The sequence below is a fragment of the Microcaecilia unicolor genome, chromosome 3 (assembly GCF_901765095.1).
Source record: "Microcaecilia unicolor chromosome 3, aMicUni1.1, whole genome shotgun sequence".
NCBI lineage: Eukaryota > Metazoa > Chordata > Amphibia > Gymnophiona > Siphonopidae > Microcaecilia > Microcaecilia unicolor.
Genome location: NC_044033.1, coordinates 525,013,919 through 525,030,863, shown reverse-complemented (window position 1 = coordinate 525,030,863; position 16,945 = coordinate 525,013,919). Strand labels below are relative to the sequence as shown.

Here is a 16,945-nt window from a genome sequence, read left to right as displayed (position 1 = left end):
CCTTGTTTGTGTTTTTAGTTTTTTCAGATCGTCATTAAATCATGGAATGGTGTTATGCCTGCATGAAATTCTTGTTCGTAAGGACACTATTTCATCTAGCATGCTTCTGCATCTGTCATCCCATTCTATGAGGTAATGTGTGGAATCCGTTTGTGCAGTCCATCTGTCATTTAGCCAGAATATCTGTGGATCTATTTGGCCTCTGGTTCTGTAGGTTGTAGGTTGTTGTGTGTGGTGAGAGCCCTTCTTTTGCCATTTTAGTGATAGGTTTAGTTTGTGGTGGTCGGTCCATGGTGTTTCTGACAAATTTAATATCTGTTATTATTAGGTTCTGGTCTGATGGTAATTTGTATGAGATGAGGTCCAAGGTATGCCCTTTGACATGGGTTGGTGGCGTTTGTGGCCATGTGAGGTCCCACGAATGGAGGAAATCCTTGCCATCTCGGGCATTAGTGGAGTTTGGGTCTTCTAAGTGAAGGTTGATGTCTCCTAATATTAGTATGTTGGAGTTGGTCGCACATGTGTTCGAAATTAAGTCAGTGAAGGTAGTCTGGCACTCGTTCCAGTTTCCTGGTGGTCTGTAAAACAGGACGGAGTTGAGATGGTCAGGGAAGGTTTTGTTATGGATTGTAAGTGAGGCAATTTCGAGTTAGGGTGTTATGGACTTGGCAGTGGTTTCGATGGTAAATTGGGATCGATAGATTAATGCTATACCTCCGCCTCTCTTTTCCTTTCTGGTCCAGTGAATGATTTTATATCCTGGGGGGCAAAGATCTAAGATTATGGGGTCTTTTTGGTCATGGAGCCAGGTTTCATTGATGAAGAGTAGGTCGAGGTTTTATGACGTGATCCAGTCTGTTAGTAGTGTTGTTTTATTTACTACAGATCTGGCGTTGATGTAGCCGATTTGAATTTTTTGGTATGGGTCAACATGTGGATAAAGGTGAGCCGGTTGATATTGTGTATCTGGATTTTCAGAAGGTGTTTGACAACATAGTAACATAGTAGATGACGGCAGAAAAAGACCTGCATGGTCCATCCAGTCTACCCAAGACAAACTCATATGTGTATACCTTACCTTGAATTTGTACCTGTCCTTTTCAGGGCACAGACCGTATAAGTCTGCCCAGCAGTATTTCCCGCCTCCCAACCACCAGTCCCGCCTCTCATCATCGGCTCTGGTACAGACCGTATAAGTCTGCCCTCCCCTATCCTAGCCTCCCAACCACCAACCCCTCTTCCCCCCACCTGCTCCGCCACCCAATTTCAGCTAAGCTTCTGAGGATCCATTCCTTATGCACAGGATTCCTTTATGCATATCCCACGCATGTTTGAACTCCGTTACCATTTTCATCTCCACCACCTCCCGCGGGAGGGCATTCCAAGCGTCCACCACCCTCTCCGTGAAAAAATACTTCCTGACATTTTTCCTGAGTCTGCCCCCCTTCAATCTCATTTCATGTCCTCTCGTTCTACCGCCTTCCCATCTCCGGAAAAGATTCGTTTGCGGATTAATACCTTTCAAATATTTGAACGTCTGTATCATAGCACCCCTGTTCCTCCTTTCCTCCAGAGTATACATGTTCAGGTCAGCAAGTCTCTCTTCATACGTCTTGGAACGCAAATCCCATACCATCCTCGTAGCTTTTCTTTGCACCGCTTCCATTTTTTTTAACATCCTTCGCAAGATACGGCCTCCAAAACTGAACACAAAGTACCTCATGAAAGACTCCAGAGGAAATTGGAGAGTCATGGGATAGGAGGTAGTGTTCTATTGTGGATTAAAAACTGGTTAAAAGATAGAAAACAGAGAATAGGGTTAAATGGTCAGTATTATCAATGGAGAAGGGTAGTTAGTGGGGTTCCCCAGGGGTCTGTGCTGGGACCGCTGTTTTTTAACATATTTATAAATGACCTAGAGATGGGAGTAACTAATGAGGTAATTAAATTTGCTGATGACACAAAGTTATTCAAAGTCGTTAAATTGCGGGAGGATTGTGAAAAATTACAAGAGGACCTTAGGAGACTGGGAGACTGGGCATCTAAATGGCAGATGACGTTTAATGTGAGCAAGTGTAAAGTGATGCATGTGGCAAAGAGGAACCCAAATTATTGCTACGTCATGCAAGGTTCCACGTTAGGAGTCACGGACCAAGAAAGGGATCTAGGTGTCGTCGTTGATGATACGTTGAAACCTTCTGCTCAGTGTGCTGCTGCGGCTAAGAAAGCAAATAGAATGTTAAGTATTATTAGGAAAGGAATGGAAAACAAAAATGAGGATGATATAATGCCTTTGTATTGCTCCATGGTGCGACTGCACCTTGAATATTGTGTTCAATTCTGGTCACCGCATCTCAAAAAAGATATAGTGGAATTAGAAAAGGCGCTAAGAAGGGCGACGAAAATGATAAAGGGGATGGGATGACTTCCCTATGAGGAAAGGCTAAAGCAGCTAGGGCTGAGGGGAGATATGATAGAGGTCTGTAAAATAATGAGTGGAGTTGAACGGGTAGATGTGAAGCATTCCAAAAATACTAGGACTAGGGGGGCATGCAATGAAGCTACAATGTAGTAAATTTAAAACAAATTGGAGAAACATTTTCTTCACTCAACGTATAATTAAATTCTGGAATTCATTGCCAGAGAATATGGTAAAGGCGGTTAGCTTAGCGGAGTTTAGAAAAGGTTTGGACGGCTTCCTAAAGGAAAAGTCCATAGACCATTATTAAATGGACTAGGGGAAAATTCACTATTTCTGGGATAAGCAGTATAAAATGTTTTGTACTTTTTTGGGATCTTGCCAGGTATTTGTGACCTGGATTGGCCACTGTTGGAAACAAGATGCTGGGCTTGATGGACCTTTGGTCTTTCCTAGTATGGCAATACTTATGTACTTATGCACTTCACTCCTTTCCATCCTGCTTTCTCTGTCCCTTCCATCCACTATCTGCCCTCTCCCCCTTTCTACATGGTGTCTGCCCACTTTCTCTCCCCCTTCCATCTACTGCCTGCCCTTTCTTTCCCTTCCATCCAGCCTGTGCCCCCCTCTCCTTTTTACATGATGCATTCCAGCATCTTCCCCTCTCTCCATCTTTATCTCTCCTCATCCCTATCCCCATCCATATTCATTTTCTGCTTTCCAGTATCTTCTTTCTATTTTACTTTTTTCTCTGTTCACTTCTACTGTCATTCCCTCAGGCTCCCTTTGTCTTCTGTCCATAATCTCCCCTCTGTGTCTCTGTCTCTATCCCTATTCCCAAGAAGACAGGAGGAGCCTCCACGGAGAGAGTCAAAACAAAACAGCAAAAGTAGAGGCTTTGGCGCCGAAACAGGGACCGTGTCGGGTCCTTGATATGAATATTCTGAATAAACTGTTTTTTGATATTATCTCACTATTGGTTTGCGCATTTGTCAGCCTCTACTTTTGCTGTCTTCCTATCCCTATTCCCCCCCATGTTCAGCATCTGCCCTCTGTGACCTCATCCCTCTTCTGTTCCCATGTTCCTCACCCTTCTTTCTCCCTCTCTCCTGCACTCCCACCCCAGAGCCAGTATCGCTCCTTCTTCTCTCCCCTGCCCCATAGTACTGCATCTCCCCCTTCCCAGATCCAGCTTTTTCCCACTCTCCCTCCCCCATGTGTCCTATCTTTCTCTCTCCCCCCCCCCCAACTCTTCATCCTTGCTCTTGCTACCTCCTTTCCCGTTGGTCTGGTATCACTCTCCCTCCTCTCTCTACCCCGTTTTCCCCTTCCCCTGGGGTCTGGCACCACTCTTCCTCCTCTCTGCTTCTCCACCCCTCTTCCCCTTCCCCTTTGGTCTGGCATTGGAACCCTATTTAAAACTGTGACACTCATATATTTATTTCTTCAATTATTCTAATTTACCTGTTCCATGACTAGGGGGTTCACACAATCTTCCTCCTCTCTCCACCTTTCTTTCCTCTTCCCCTGAGGTCTGGCATTGCTCTCCTTCCTCTCTCCATCCCCTCTTCCCCTTCAGTCTGGCATTGCAATCTTCCTCCTCTCTCCACCCCCCTTTCCCTGTGGTCTGGATGACATCACCAATACCCAGAGCCAATCAGACCCTACTACACGTGAGGTCCTTTGTGACAGCATTCCAACAATTTCTACTTACAAATATAATGTCTATAGTGCTATTAGATATAGGCAGTGTTGTCCTGTTCTCCCAGCTCACCCAGTCTGCCCCAACCACTTACCCCCATCCCTGGACTTGGGGAATTGCTGAGCTGTTGCCGAAAGTATTTAAAAGATAATGACTTAGGATCTATATTTGCCAATGACAAGAGGCTCTGGTCACTGCTTATCAGAGTGCTTGGAGGACACAGACTCCTTGTAACCCCGGCTGTCCGTGGAAGGATGTCTATTCCAGCGGAGTTGTATCATTTTATAACAGTAATAACCGCCACCGTGACCATGTGTCTACAAGTAAGCATGCCAACAAGAGTGATTTACATGGACCACGAGTAGGTATTGCTGGAAGTGTAGTTTGGGTGAAGCTGCACCTACCAGGGCAGATGTACCTGAGTGTGAGAGAATTTGCCCACTAGGGATTATTCCAGGAGCCTGCTTTATAAAGGTTCATAATATAACGGTGGGAGATACGATAGAGATGTTTAAATATGGAATGCTCTACCCACAGACCTGAAATCAATTGTCGAAACAAATAACTTTCGCAAATCTCTGAAGACACGCTTCTTCAACAAGGCCTACAACGAGAACTAACAGCTTCACTGATTCACTTTCCCAACCCAACCAGTTATGAAAATCCACTTCTACTATCACCCGCCCAATCACTTCCTCTTTCTTCCCTACTTAATCTCTACACACTACTAACTGTATCTGATATTCTGGAATGACAATGTCATAACAAAACTATGTACGCCACATTGAGCCTGCAAATGGGTGGGATAATGTGGGATACAAATGCAATAAATAATAATAAATACCTGCATGGGATAAATGCAGAGGAGGCGAGTCTCTTTCAATTGAGAGGAAGCTCTGGAATGAGGGGGCATAGGATGAAGGTGAAAGGGGATAGCCTAGGAAGTAACCTGAGGAAATACTTCTTTACGGAAAGGGTGGTGAATTCGTGGTGGAACGGCTTTCTGGTGGAAGTGGTGGAGATGAAAACAGTATCTGAATTCAAGAGAGCCAGAGACAAGTACATAAGATCTCAAAGGGAGTGATAGGGAGAGTAGATGGCATGGATGGGCAGACTGGATAGGCCATATGGTCTTTATCTGCCTTCATTTTTCTCTGTTTCTATATGTTGTCTTTTTAAAATGATCCTAAAAACACCCAAAGTTGTTTTTCCGTAGATGCCCTGTTATCAAATTACCCTCCACACGGCAAAGCTCTGTGGAAACCTGCTGGTCTACAGACTGGAAGTGGAACGTGAAGGGAAGGTTCAGATCAGGTGCAGATGTCACTTACTGTGAGATGGGTTCTAAACATTTTCCTCCTTATTTCTCCGCACTGTCCTTGTTTTGCAGCTGAAGTCCCGTATGATCATGACGCCGTTAGCCATCTCTCCTCCACGAAGCACTCCAGAGCCGGACCTCAGTTCCATTCCTCAAGACGCAGCCACCGTGCCCAACTCTGCAGCCCCCCAGGCTCTCACAGGTATGCGGTCTCTGAACTAGAGACAGCTCCAGTGGATTTATTCTACAAAGTAGGTTCCTACATGAATGATTACAATAACGGCATATATGTGGGTATGAGCGCGGGTAAGTACGTAAAGGTTATTCAGTAAATACACGCATATCTTACATAGCATTGTTATACCGATGAGCGTACACATAGGCTAAGTCTGAGTGGAGCATGGACAGGATTCTCACTTACACACATAACTTATACGATACTATAGGTTACATACCTATCTCCGGTACATAGGTGTGAGCTCTATGGCTGTTGTTAAGTTCTTGCACCTAAATTATAGGCGTAGGTTTCACCTGTTATTCTAATATTCTGTCAAGCAAATCAGAGGATTGTAATAGCACAAAAGGTCACCAAGTACGAAAGAAGTGTATTAGGCGGAGCAACCAGGCAGACGCAGAAGTCAAAGGGAGCAATTCTTTATTCCGAAACCCAACACGACCGGTGTTTCGGCAAACGTCTGCATCAGGGGTCCGTTGCCAGCAGGGGCGTAGCCAGACTTCAACGGTAGGGGGGGTCCAGAGCCGAGGTGAGGGGGCACATTTTAGCCCCCCCCCCGGCGCCGCCGAGCCCCCCGCCCTCCCGCCATTGCCAACACCTCCAACAACTTTGACCCCTCACCCCCACCGATGACTTTCTCGACCCCCTACCCGCCGTCGCCTACCTTTGCTAGCGGGGGACCCCAACCCCTGCCAGCCGAAGTCTTCTTCCTTTGTTTGGTTTCTGACTGAGTCTGACGTCCTGCACGTACAACGTGCAGGACGTCAGATTCTCAGAAACAGAACGAAGCCTTGCGATCTGCAGGGCTTCGTTCTGTTTCTTTGAGTCTGACGTCCTTCACGTTGTACGTGCAGGACGTCAGACTCAGTCAGAAACCAAATGAAGGAAGAAGACTTCAGCTGGTGGGGGGGGGGTTGGGGTCCCCCGCCAGCAAAGGTAGCAGGTGGCGGGTTGGCGGTAGGAGGGGAGGGGGGGTTGAGAGGGTCACCGGCAGGGGGGTCCAGGGCCAAATCTACGAGGGCCCAGGCCCCCGTGGCCCCATAGCATCTATGCCCCTGGTTGCCAGCATTAAAACCTCTGCTGCTGTTCGCATACGAGCTGCATGGAGGATCCTCTCTTGTGTTTTTATTGTTTAGAAGAATTCTCAAGATACCTGTGTTTTGTTTGACCATCAACTGGTCCCCTGATGCAAGCATTTGCCGAAACACAAGCCATGTTGGGTTTTGGATTGCTCCCTTTGACTTCTGCATCCACCTGTGGCTTAATACAATTCTTTCGTACGTATTCTAGTATTCTGTATAGGAAAGTGCAGTAATCATGTCGAATGTAACCCGTAAGAAGGGGAAAAAGAGCAGTAACTCAAGACCAGTCATTCATAAAAGACTGTAAGCAGTAGTGTAGCTAGAACTGAATGGGCCCTCTATAACACCATCACTCTCAAGATAGTGGGGATTGAGGGGGGGGGGGAGGAGGATGCATGTTTCCCAAAGCTAACATATTACAATTAATAAATTCAGAAAAAAAATTGTTTTTCTGCCTTTGTTGTCTGAGCATTGCTTTGGTTCTAGTGTCTCTCTTCTGCTTTTCTGCTTTTTCTTAACTCCAGGGATGTCTGTCCTTTTGACATTTTTCTTGCCTCTTTAGGTCCAGCATTTATCTTTTCTGTGTTTCCCTATCCGTCCTGTCCAGGATCTCCCGTCTGTGTCCCTCTCTCTATCTTTTTCCCATGTTCAATATCTCTTCTCTGTGTCCCTATCCCTCCCCTTGTGTCCAGTATTGCAACTCTGTGTCCATGTTCCTATGTTCCCTCCACGACCAATACCTCTTGTCCCTCTCTCTCCACAGCCAACATCTCTTCTGTGTACCTGTCCCTCCTGTGTCCAGCTTCTCTCCTCCCTTCCTCCTGCACCCCACCCACACTTCCATCCTCCCTCACGGTCTGGTATCTCTCCCCTAGTTCACTCTTTCTATCTCTTCTCGTTGCTCCATTCCCAGTCCAGCATCTCTCCCTCTTGTCGTCCACTGCTTTGCTCCAGGTCTCTCTCTGTTTTCCCTCTGCTCCCCCCCCCAAAATCCAGCATCTCCCCCCAGACATTTAGGCATCTCTCCTTCACACCCCATGCTGGGGCCTGGTATCTTTCCTTTCCTGTCCCCCTCCCCCCCCCCCCCCCCCCCCACGTACCTGTATGGTTCCAGCCTCACTGCAGCTTCCCCCATTCGCCACCAGTCCACCACACACTGCCGTGGTTGCAACAGAGGCAGAGCTTAAAGCTTCCTCTTTGGGTGGTGGGGCCTTTCCTCTGCCGTGTCCCACTTCTCTGGTGCATCTTCCTCTGGACAGGACATAGCAGAGGAAAGGCCCTGCCACCCTAAAGAGTCAGCTTTCAGCGCTGCCTCTGCTGTGATCGTAAGTGTATGGAGGATTGGTGGCAGAAGGGGGAAGCTGGAATGGGTCCAAATTCAGGCAGTCCTTACTATTGGGCAGCCCTGGGCATTTTGCCAGGTTCACTTAATGGTAGCTATATCTCTTACTGGAAGGTTTCCTTTTAACAAACTGCCAAGCAGGGGTGGCCCGACCATTAGGCCACCTGAAGTAGGGGCCTCAGGTGGTACTCTTCAGGAGTGGCTCCTTGGAGGGGTGGCATCTCCCCCTTCACGGCATTTTACCTCACGGTGATGTTCCAAACCTGGCAGTGATTCCCATACGCTGCCATGCCGCTGCTGGTATCCGCCTGTTCCCTTTACTGTGACCGCCTCTCTGATACAACCCTGTTTCATTAGAGGCTTAGGCAGCTGCATTAAAGGGAAGAGGCAGGTGCCTGCGGCAGGGCAACATATGGGAATCACTGCCTCTGCCGGGTTTGGAACGTCACCATGAGGTAAAACGCCGCGAAGGGGGGGAGGGGTGGCATCTCAGCCCAGGAGGGGGGGGGGGGGACGGCATGTTAGCTCCACCTCAGGTGGCATCTTGCCTTGGGCTGGCCGTGCTGTCAAGGAAACAGTAGAGTTTGCTAAATTTTCCTGCATGATTCCTACCACAGGCTTTGACAGATATATAAGATAGTTTTCTAACTGCGGTTCTCTTTGTGTGTGTGTGTGTGTGTGTGTTTGCAGTTTGCATTTATGTCAACAAGCAGGCCAACACAGGGCCATATCTGGACCGGAAGAAGGTGCAACAGCTGCCTGACCATTTTGGGCCTGAGAGACCCTCCACGGTGCTGCAGCAGGCCGTCCAGGTGTGCATCGACTGTGCGCACCAGCAGAAGTCTGTTTTCTCACTGGTCAAGCAAGGCTACGGAGGAGAGATGGTCTCTGGTAAGTAATACAGTGGTGGAAAACGTGATCACTTTTGTTGTGCTGTACTGAGAGGCTTTTTTGGCAGCCCCAGCCCAACATCTAATGGATCATAGCAACCCTTCATGTTTAGATGTACAAGAAAAATAACCCGCGTAGACCACATTTTCATGTCAATTCACACTATTTCCCATGAGGAGAGAACCAGCAGGAAAAGCAAGTGTAAACGTCCAAGCAGGGGCATGGCCAGAGCCCGAGGTTGGGCGCACATTTTGAGTGCCACCTTGTCACCCCCACCGCCCCCCGCCCCCCGCCACCGCCTCGCGTCTCCTCGCAACCCCTCGCATCGCAAATACGTTTGCTGGCAGGGGTCCCCAACCCCTGCCAGCTGAAGCCTTCTTCAGCACCGTCTCCAGCGCTGACGCTCCTTCTCAGTTTCACGTAAAGGAACGTCAGCGTGCACAGGACAGGTGGAGCAAGAAGAGCAGGGCAGGAACGCGGCTGCGCCGCAGACGGTGCTGAAGAAGGCTTCAGCTGGCAGGGGTTTGGGACCCCCACCAGCCAAACCAGGGGGCCCGAACATAATTTGCGTAGGTCCAGGCCCCCCGTAGCTAAGCCCCTGCGTCCAAGTACCCACAGCAAATCTGAAGAGAAAGCGTGCATGCACTTCCTCTTTGGAAATCCACCGACACGTATAAATTACTTCTTCAGTAGAAATGTGTTTGTTACACCCCCTTGTAAATGTCCCTGGGTCTGGGCCCGACCTGGCAGGAGTCTCTCTTGGGCAGACTCCGTTGGTCTCTCGTACACTTGGTTCCTCCACCTGGGGAAGAAAGGTATTACTGGCCAGGATTTCCCTCCGTTCTCCCTAGGAAACCCCCCAAAAGACTGCTGTGAACAAGGCTGGCTGAACTGATGAAACAGTTCATCTAATTTTTTACAACTTATCCTATATAATAATTCTCACCTTCAACATTCTGAGGCTGCCTGGAACCGTGGATCCCTTGGAGGTGGTCTGGACATGTTGTAGTAGATAATAGTGACGTCACACAACCCACACCAGATTGGCCAGTAGAAGGGAGAGGGGCGGAGCCACGACACAGAGAGCAGCGAATCAGCACAACACGGGGAATGCACAGCAGCAGGAACAGAAGCCTCTCTCACACAGTCACTCTCTCAAACATACACACTCAGAGGAAAACCTTGCTAGCGCCCGTTTCCTTTCAAACAGAAACGGGCCTTTTTTTACTAGTTTTATATAAAAGCAGTAAGACATTTACTTTATCAGAAGTAGTTTGGGAAGCATTCTTGATGAAAGGTATTCTAAGAGCAACCTATTAAACAGTACTGTTCGAGCCAGTCAGTCTCTTTACCAATGTGACATCATCAAGTATATAATCCCTGTTCCTTCATTAAGGCCCAGATGCACAAAACCTAACGAGCCCACAACTTGCGTTTTAAACTGGTTCCAGCCAGTTTAAAACGCAAGTAGTTCACCCCGGGCATGCACTAAGGGCATTTTCCCTGCCACGGTAGCAGGCAACGAAAACGGAATGCAAATGTTTGAAAAGCTATTATAATGAGCTGCAGTACCGTTGCAGCCCATTATAATCAGATGCACTACCGTTTTTCCGATTCCCTTACCGTAGGAACCCTAACGAGATGTCTGACCTCTTGTTAGGGCTCCTGTGAGGGAATCGGAAAGGAAAAGGGCCCCCAAAAAAGGTAAAAAAGAAAAAAAAAAAGGAGGGAGCACATGTGAGGGGCATCCTTTAAGGACGTACTCTCCCTGCGCTTCTGAGAGACGTCTTTTTTTTCGCAGTTTTTTGTTCTGCCGGCGCTCGTGTTTTTTTCCCCCCTTCTTGAGAGTCTTCGCCGCGCCACTTGCCCCTCCACAGCGAAATTTTTCTATTTTCCTGGTTGCCGGAGAATCGGGACGTCCCTTTAGATTAGGCTCCTCTTCCTGGTCTCTTCAGCCAATCAGAGCGCGTTTCGCTGACAACAGCCAGCTAAGCCCGCTTTGATTGGCTGAAGAGACCAGGAAGAGGAGCCTAATCTAAAGGGACGTCCCGATTCTCCGACTCAGGTACCGAAGGACTAGAGAATGCAAGTGAGCTACGACGAGTAGCTCATTTGCATTCCCTATCGTTGATGCATTCCCGTTCCCTACCGATTCGCTATGGAATCGGTAGGGAACGGGAATTACCAATGTCTTTAATGCATCTGGGCCTAAGTCTTTTTATCAAGTGGCAGTGTTCACTATATCCTCCTTACTCCTTCATTGTGTCTGGCCCCCCCTGTCCGTCCCCTCCATGTCCTCAGATTTCGCAATCCAGCTGGTGCACTCTGGACCTGGTTGCTGTTGGATGTCCAGTGAGGGTCTGAGACAGCCTGGCCTAACCAGTTTTCACTGCAATGCTGGGGCCTGAGTGTCAGTTACACTCCCAAGGCCTTTCACCAGACTCCAGTGTTTGAAGGGGCCAACGCTGGGCTCTGAGTGCCAATTGTGCTCCCAGGGACCTATCGCCTCCACTGGGCCCTGAGCACCAATTACATTCCCAAGGGCTTTCACCAGACTCCAAGCATTGACTATGCTCCCAGGGGCCACTGCTGGGCTCACAGTACCAATTGTGCTTTCAGGGACCTTTCTGCCGCTGGGCCCTGGGCACCAGTTATGCCCTTGAAGGCCTTCTGCCTTGCCCTGAGCGTGCTCCCAAGGGCCACCTTGTTCTGAAGGCTCTCAGCATGCTATAAAGAGCCTTCCTGCCGTAAGCATGCTCCCAACAGTGGCCAATCCAGGTTACAAGTACCTGGCAAGATCCAAAAAGAGTACAAAACATTTTATGCTGCTTATGCTAGAAATAAGCAGTGGATTTTTCCCCAAGTCCATTTTAATAATGGCTTATGGGCTTTTCTTTTAAGAAGCTAGCCAAACCTTTTTTTTAAACCCCGCTAAGCTAGCTGCTTTTACTGCATTCTCTGGCAACGAATTTCAGAGTTTAATTACACGTTGAGTGAAGAAAAATTGACTACTTTGTAGCTTCATTGCATGCCCCCTAGTCCTAGTATTTTTGGAAAGAGTAAACAAGCTATTCATGCCTACCCGTTCCACTCCACTCATTATTTCACTCATAGGGAAGTCATCCCATCCCCTTTATCATTTTTGTTGCCCTTCTCTGTACCTTTTCTAATTCCACTATATCTTTTTTGAGATGCAGTGAACTTTCCTGGCTGGTGATTCCTAATTATGTAGCTATAATTCAGATTCCTCTTTCCTCACATGCATCACTTTGCACTTGCTCACATTATTATTATTCTTTATTTAGATTTTGCTCACACTTTCAGTAGTAGCTCAAGGTGAGGTACATTCAGGTACTCTGGATATTTCTCTGTCCCAGGAGGGCTCACAATCTAAGTTTGTACCTGAGGAAATGGAGGGTTAGGTGATTTGCCCAAGATCACAAAGAGCAGCAGTAAGATTTGAACTGGCCACCTCTGGATTGCAAGACTGGTGCTCTAACCACTAGGCCACTCCTCCACTTCACATTAAACGTCATCTGCCATTTAGATGCCCAGTCTCCCAGCCTCGTAAAGTCCTCTTGTAATTTTTCACAATCCTCTTGCGATTTAACAACTTTGAATAACTTTGTGTCATCAGCAAATTTAATTACCTCACTAGTTACTCCCATCTCTAGATCATTTATAAATATGTTAAAAAGCAGCGGCCCCAGCACAGACCCCTGGGGAACCCAACTATCTACCCTTCTCCATTGAGAACATTGACCATTTAACCCTACTGTCTGTTTTCTATCTTTTAACTAGTTTTTAGATCTAAAGGTATTTGTCCAATCAAGTGGACACTTTTGTTTGGAAGGGCGAATCCCTACTCGTAGGTTGCCTGTTATAAGTCCACACCACCTCTGCTCATTTTGATTTTGCTGCTGGGCTCTTAACTGTTGCTGGATTTCTTTTCAGTGTCAGCCTCTTTTGATGGAAAGCAGCATCTCCTGAGTCTGCCCGTTGTGAACAGCATCGGTTACGTCCTGCGCTTCCTCAAGAAGCTTTGCCGTAGCCTGCTCTGCGGCAACCTCTTCAGCAACCAGCCCTTCGTTCAGTACAGTGCCCCAGTGGACAACCCCCAGCAGTACGAGAATGACAGGATGGAATCAGGTAGGCCTGGCCTCAGCAACTAGCATGCCTTGTAGGAGAAACGAGCTCAATGTGGCTGTCGAACGAGAGCATCTGATTCTTTTCTTCACTGGACACTTGGTTCAACAGAAAATGCTTCATAGCACTAACATCTGTCTCTTTGCACACGTGTGTCTGTGTTTGCATATGTGTGTGTGTGTGTTTGCCCATATTTTGTGTGTGTCTCTGTATAAGTGGGTGTATGTGTATCTGTGTTGGCTCTGAATATATGAGACTGGTATAGCTGATTTTTGTTTTCACATGAAATTTTATTACGTTTTAAATTTTAAATGCAATAACAGCAATAACAAAAAGAGTATTGGGTAAAGTTGAGAAAAAGAAAGAAACATTTTGAAAGGAGCAATTCTCCAGTTGCTAATTTCAGTGTATCAAAATTTCCATGTTGCAGAATTGAAACTGCTGTTCCAACAGTAATGTATTTTTGGAGGGGGGGGGGGGGGGGAGTTTATTTCTTTATAACCTCTGGTGTGGTTTGGTCCATTTTTGAATGTGACATGTCTTTTGTTGTTGTTGAGAGAAGCAGAGCCAGCTGTGAGTCGAAATAAGTTACATTGCAGCCCACGTGTCAAGGGTTTCCCGCCCTAGAAATCCACATTGCAGCTGACTTGTCCGTGGCTCCTGGAGTTGCTGAGCTAGGCTCCGTAGCCAGGATGACGTCACTAAGACCTGGTGCTTCAAATAAGAGCAGCCACGCATAGGCAGTTGGTGACTCAACTGTTTGGGGAGGCTAAGATAGGGCAAGTTAAAATTCTTAGGATGCGGGATGGCAAAAACCATGTCAGAGTAAAGGGACATAGGGTGCCCTTCTGAACACAGCAGGGAAGGACCTGTTCACTGCGTTCTCTGGTGCAGATGTATCAGCGGCCTCTCCTTAGCACCTGCTATTGATGGTATTATGCGCAGTGAATACACTCCAGGGTATTCTGTGCCCCCCCCACCCCACCCCAAGAATCAAAATAATGCACACTGAAATAATGCAACATATTAAACAGAGTATGCACGTATTTTAACAATTAGCTCTAGCTTCCCAGTCCAGCATTTTCCCTTTTGGTCCTGTGAGCAGTGATACTCAGCAGCACTAACAGAAACCCTGATTTGCCTATCAGATTTTTTGGTAAGTTGCGAGATGCGGTAGCCTTGTTAATCCACTCTTAAAGGTAATCAATAGATATAAAATAAAAGAAAAGAAAACAACGAAAAGAAAATATGACGATACCTTTTTTATTGGACTAAGTACATTTTTTGATTAGCTTTCAAAAGAAACCCTTCTTCATCAGATCCAAAATAAGCAAATGTTGATAAATAACAGTATAAATAAGTGAAACATCAAAGCATTTCAGTGACAGTCTCACAGGATGAGGATGGAGACATTTTTTTTTTAGTTACATTTGTACCCCGCGCTTTCCCACTCATGGCAGGCTCAATGCGGCTTACATGGGGCAATGGAGGGTTAAGTGACTTGCCCAGAGTCACAAGGAGCTGCCTGTGCCGGAAATTGAACTCAGTTCCTCAGTTCCCCAGGACCAAAGTCCACCACCCTAACCACTAGGCCACTCCTCCTCTGTTGCTACTATTTGAGATTCTACATGGAATGTTGCTATTCCACTAGCAACACTCCATGTAGAAGTCAGCCCTTGCAGATCACCAATGTGGCCGCGCAGGCTTCTGCGAGTCTGACGTCCTGCACGTACGTGCAGGACGTCAGATTCACAGAAACAGAAGCCTGAGCAGCCTTCTACATGGAATGTTGCTAGTGGAATAGCAACATTCCATGTAGAATCTCCAATAGTAGCAACATTCCATGTAGAATCTCCAATAGTAGCAACAGAATCTCCAATAGTAGCAACATTCCATGTAGAATCTCCAATAGTATCTATTTTATTTTTGTTACATTTGTACCCTGCGCTTTCCCACTCATGGCAGGCTCAATGTGGCTTACATGGGGCAATGGAGGGTTAAGTGACTTGCCCAGAGTCACAAGGAGCTGCCTGTGCCTGAAGTGGGAATCGAACCCAGTTCCCCAGGACCAGAGTCCACCACCCTAACCACTAGGCCACTCCTCCACTGTTGCTACTATTTGAGATTCTACATGGAATGTTGCTATTCCACTAGCAACATTCCATGTAGAAGTCGGCCCTTGCAGATCACCAATGTGGCTGCGCAGGCTTCTGCTTCTGTGAGTCTGACGTGCAGGACGTCAGCCTCACAGAAACAGAAGCCTGCGCAGCCTTCTACATGGAATGTTGCTAGTGGAATAGCAACATTCCATGTAGAATCTCCAATAGTAGCAACAGAATCTCCAATAGTAGCAACATTCCATGTAGAATCTCCAATAGTATCTATTTTATTTTTGTTACATTTGTACCCTGCGCTTTCCCACTCATGGCAGGCTCAATGTGGCTTACATGGGGCAATGAAGGGTTAAGTGACTTGCCCAGAGTCACAAGGAGCTGCCTGTGCCTGAAGTGGGAATCCAACTCAGTTCCTCAGGACCAAAGTCCACCACCCTAACCACTAGGCCACTCCTCCACTAAAGTGCTAGTTTTGAAAAATAGTCTAGCCTTAATTGGTAGCCAGTGCAGCATTTCAAGCAGTGGGGTTTGCTCTTTCAAAATTTGGATTTTTTGAACTTGGTGGCTATCGCAGACTATAAGAATAAATTGTACTGTATCATATTATATATCTAGGGCTAGTTCAGCCCGCAGCTGTGAGCATCTTACAAACCGCTTACCACTGCAGGCTGAATATTACCACCATATTTTTAATAAGCACGTTAATCACTTATAAAATAAGCGTAAAAGCTAAATATCTTATTTGCAGTATTATTATAATACCGACTGGCCGATATTCAGCACACGGGAGGCAGGCCAGCTAAGTCCTGCGATTGGCGCCGAGCATAAGAGCCAACTTTTCAAAATTATTGGGGGTGCCAAGCCCAATGAAAATAACTCCTCCTTGGACACATACAAGGAATATTCTCAATATTGGGGGTGCTCAAGCACCCACAGCACCCACAGAGTCGGCTCCAATGGCGCCGAGCCTGGACATTCAATGCCGGGCCATTTCCGGTGACTGTCATTGAATTTCCAGGTTTTTTGGATCGGTGTAAACTTAACCAGTCAAGTCAATATTCAGAGCTGGCCAGTTAGGTTAAAGTGGCCAAAGATAGACCTGCAATTTGGGCGGCCCAATTTAGCCACTAAACTTAGCCAGCGTTGCGCTGAATATTCACAGCTAGCCAGTTATATATCACACGATATAGCCGGTAAGTCACTTTAGGTTAGATTCAGTATATGGCGCCTGGGAAATTCCCACAGATTGTAGAATACGTTGATGGTGCTTTGCATGACTATATTTAGTCGCAAAGAATTACGCCAAGTAGAACCTGCTGCAAATCTCGACTTCTAAATTAGGTGTAGAGCAGGTATCAAACATATAAATGGCAAGTGACCGACTCACCTGCAAATGCGCAGTAGAGACTTCCCTCTCTGTCCCGACCTCGCGTCAAGACGAGATGACGTCAGAGGGCGGAACTGAGAGGGAAACAGAGTCAGACTGTCGGACGCTGATGCCTGGAAACGAACATCGCATGCACCAACCTCCACCCTCCCCCCCCATCCCCATCCCCGCCGCCGCTCCCGCCCCCCTCCGTATCAGGCCCCTGGCACTGACCTGACAGTGCCTCTCACCTCCGTGTGGAAGCGCTGCAGGCAGCAGCAGAGCGATCACGGAGGTGAGAGGCGCTGTCAGGTCAGTGCAGGGGGCCCG

At 47.3% G+C, this 16,945-nt stretch overlaps 1 protein-coding gene across 2 annotated transcripts in view; it reads left to right on the top strand.

Moving 5' to 3' along the window:
- Positions 1-16,945, top strand: part of SCML4 (Scm polycomb group protein like 4) — a 62,028-nt gene that overhangs the window by 17,541 nt on the left and 27,542 nt on the right. For both annotated transcript variants that reach the window (XM_030195664.1, XM_030195663.1), the window contains exons 2-4: positions 5,512-5,641; positions 8,789-8,989; positions 12,944-13,138. In XM_030195664.1, coding sequence (XP_030051524.1) covers positions 5,512-5,641; positions 8,789-8,989; positions 12,944-13,138 — 526 coding nt within the window. The remainder of the gene's footprint in view (positions 1-5,511; positions 5,642-8,788; positions 8,990-12,943; positions 13,139-16,945) is intronic.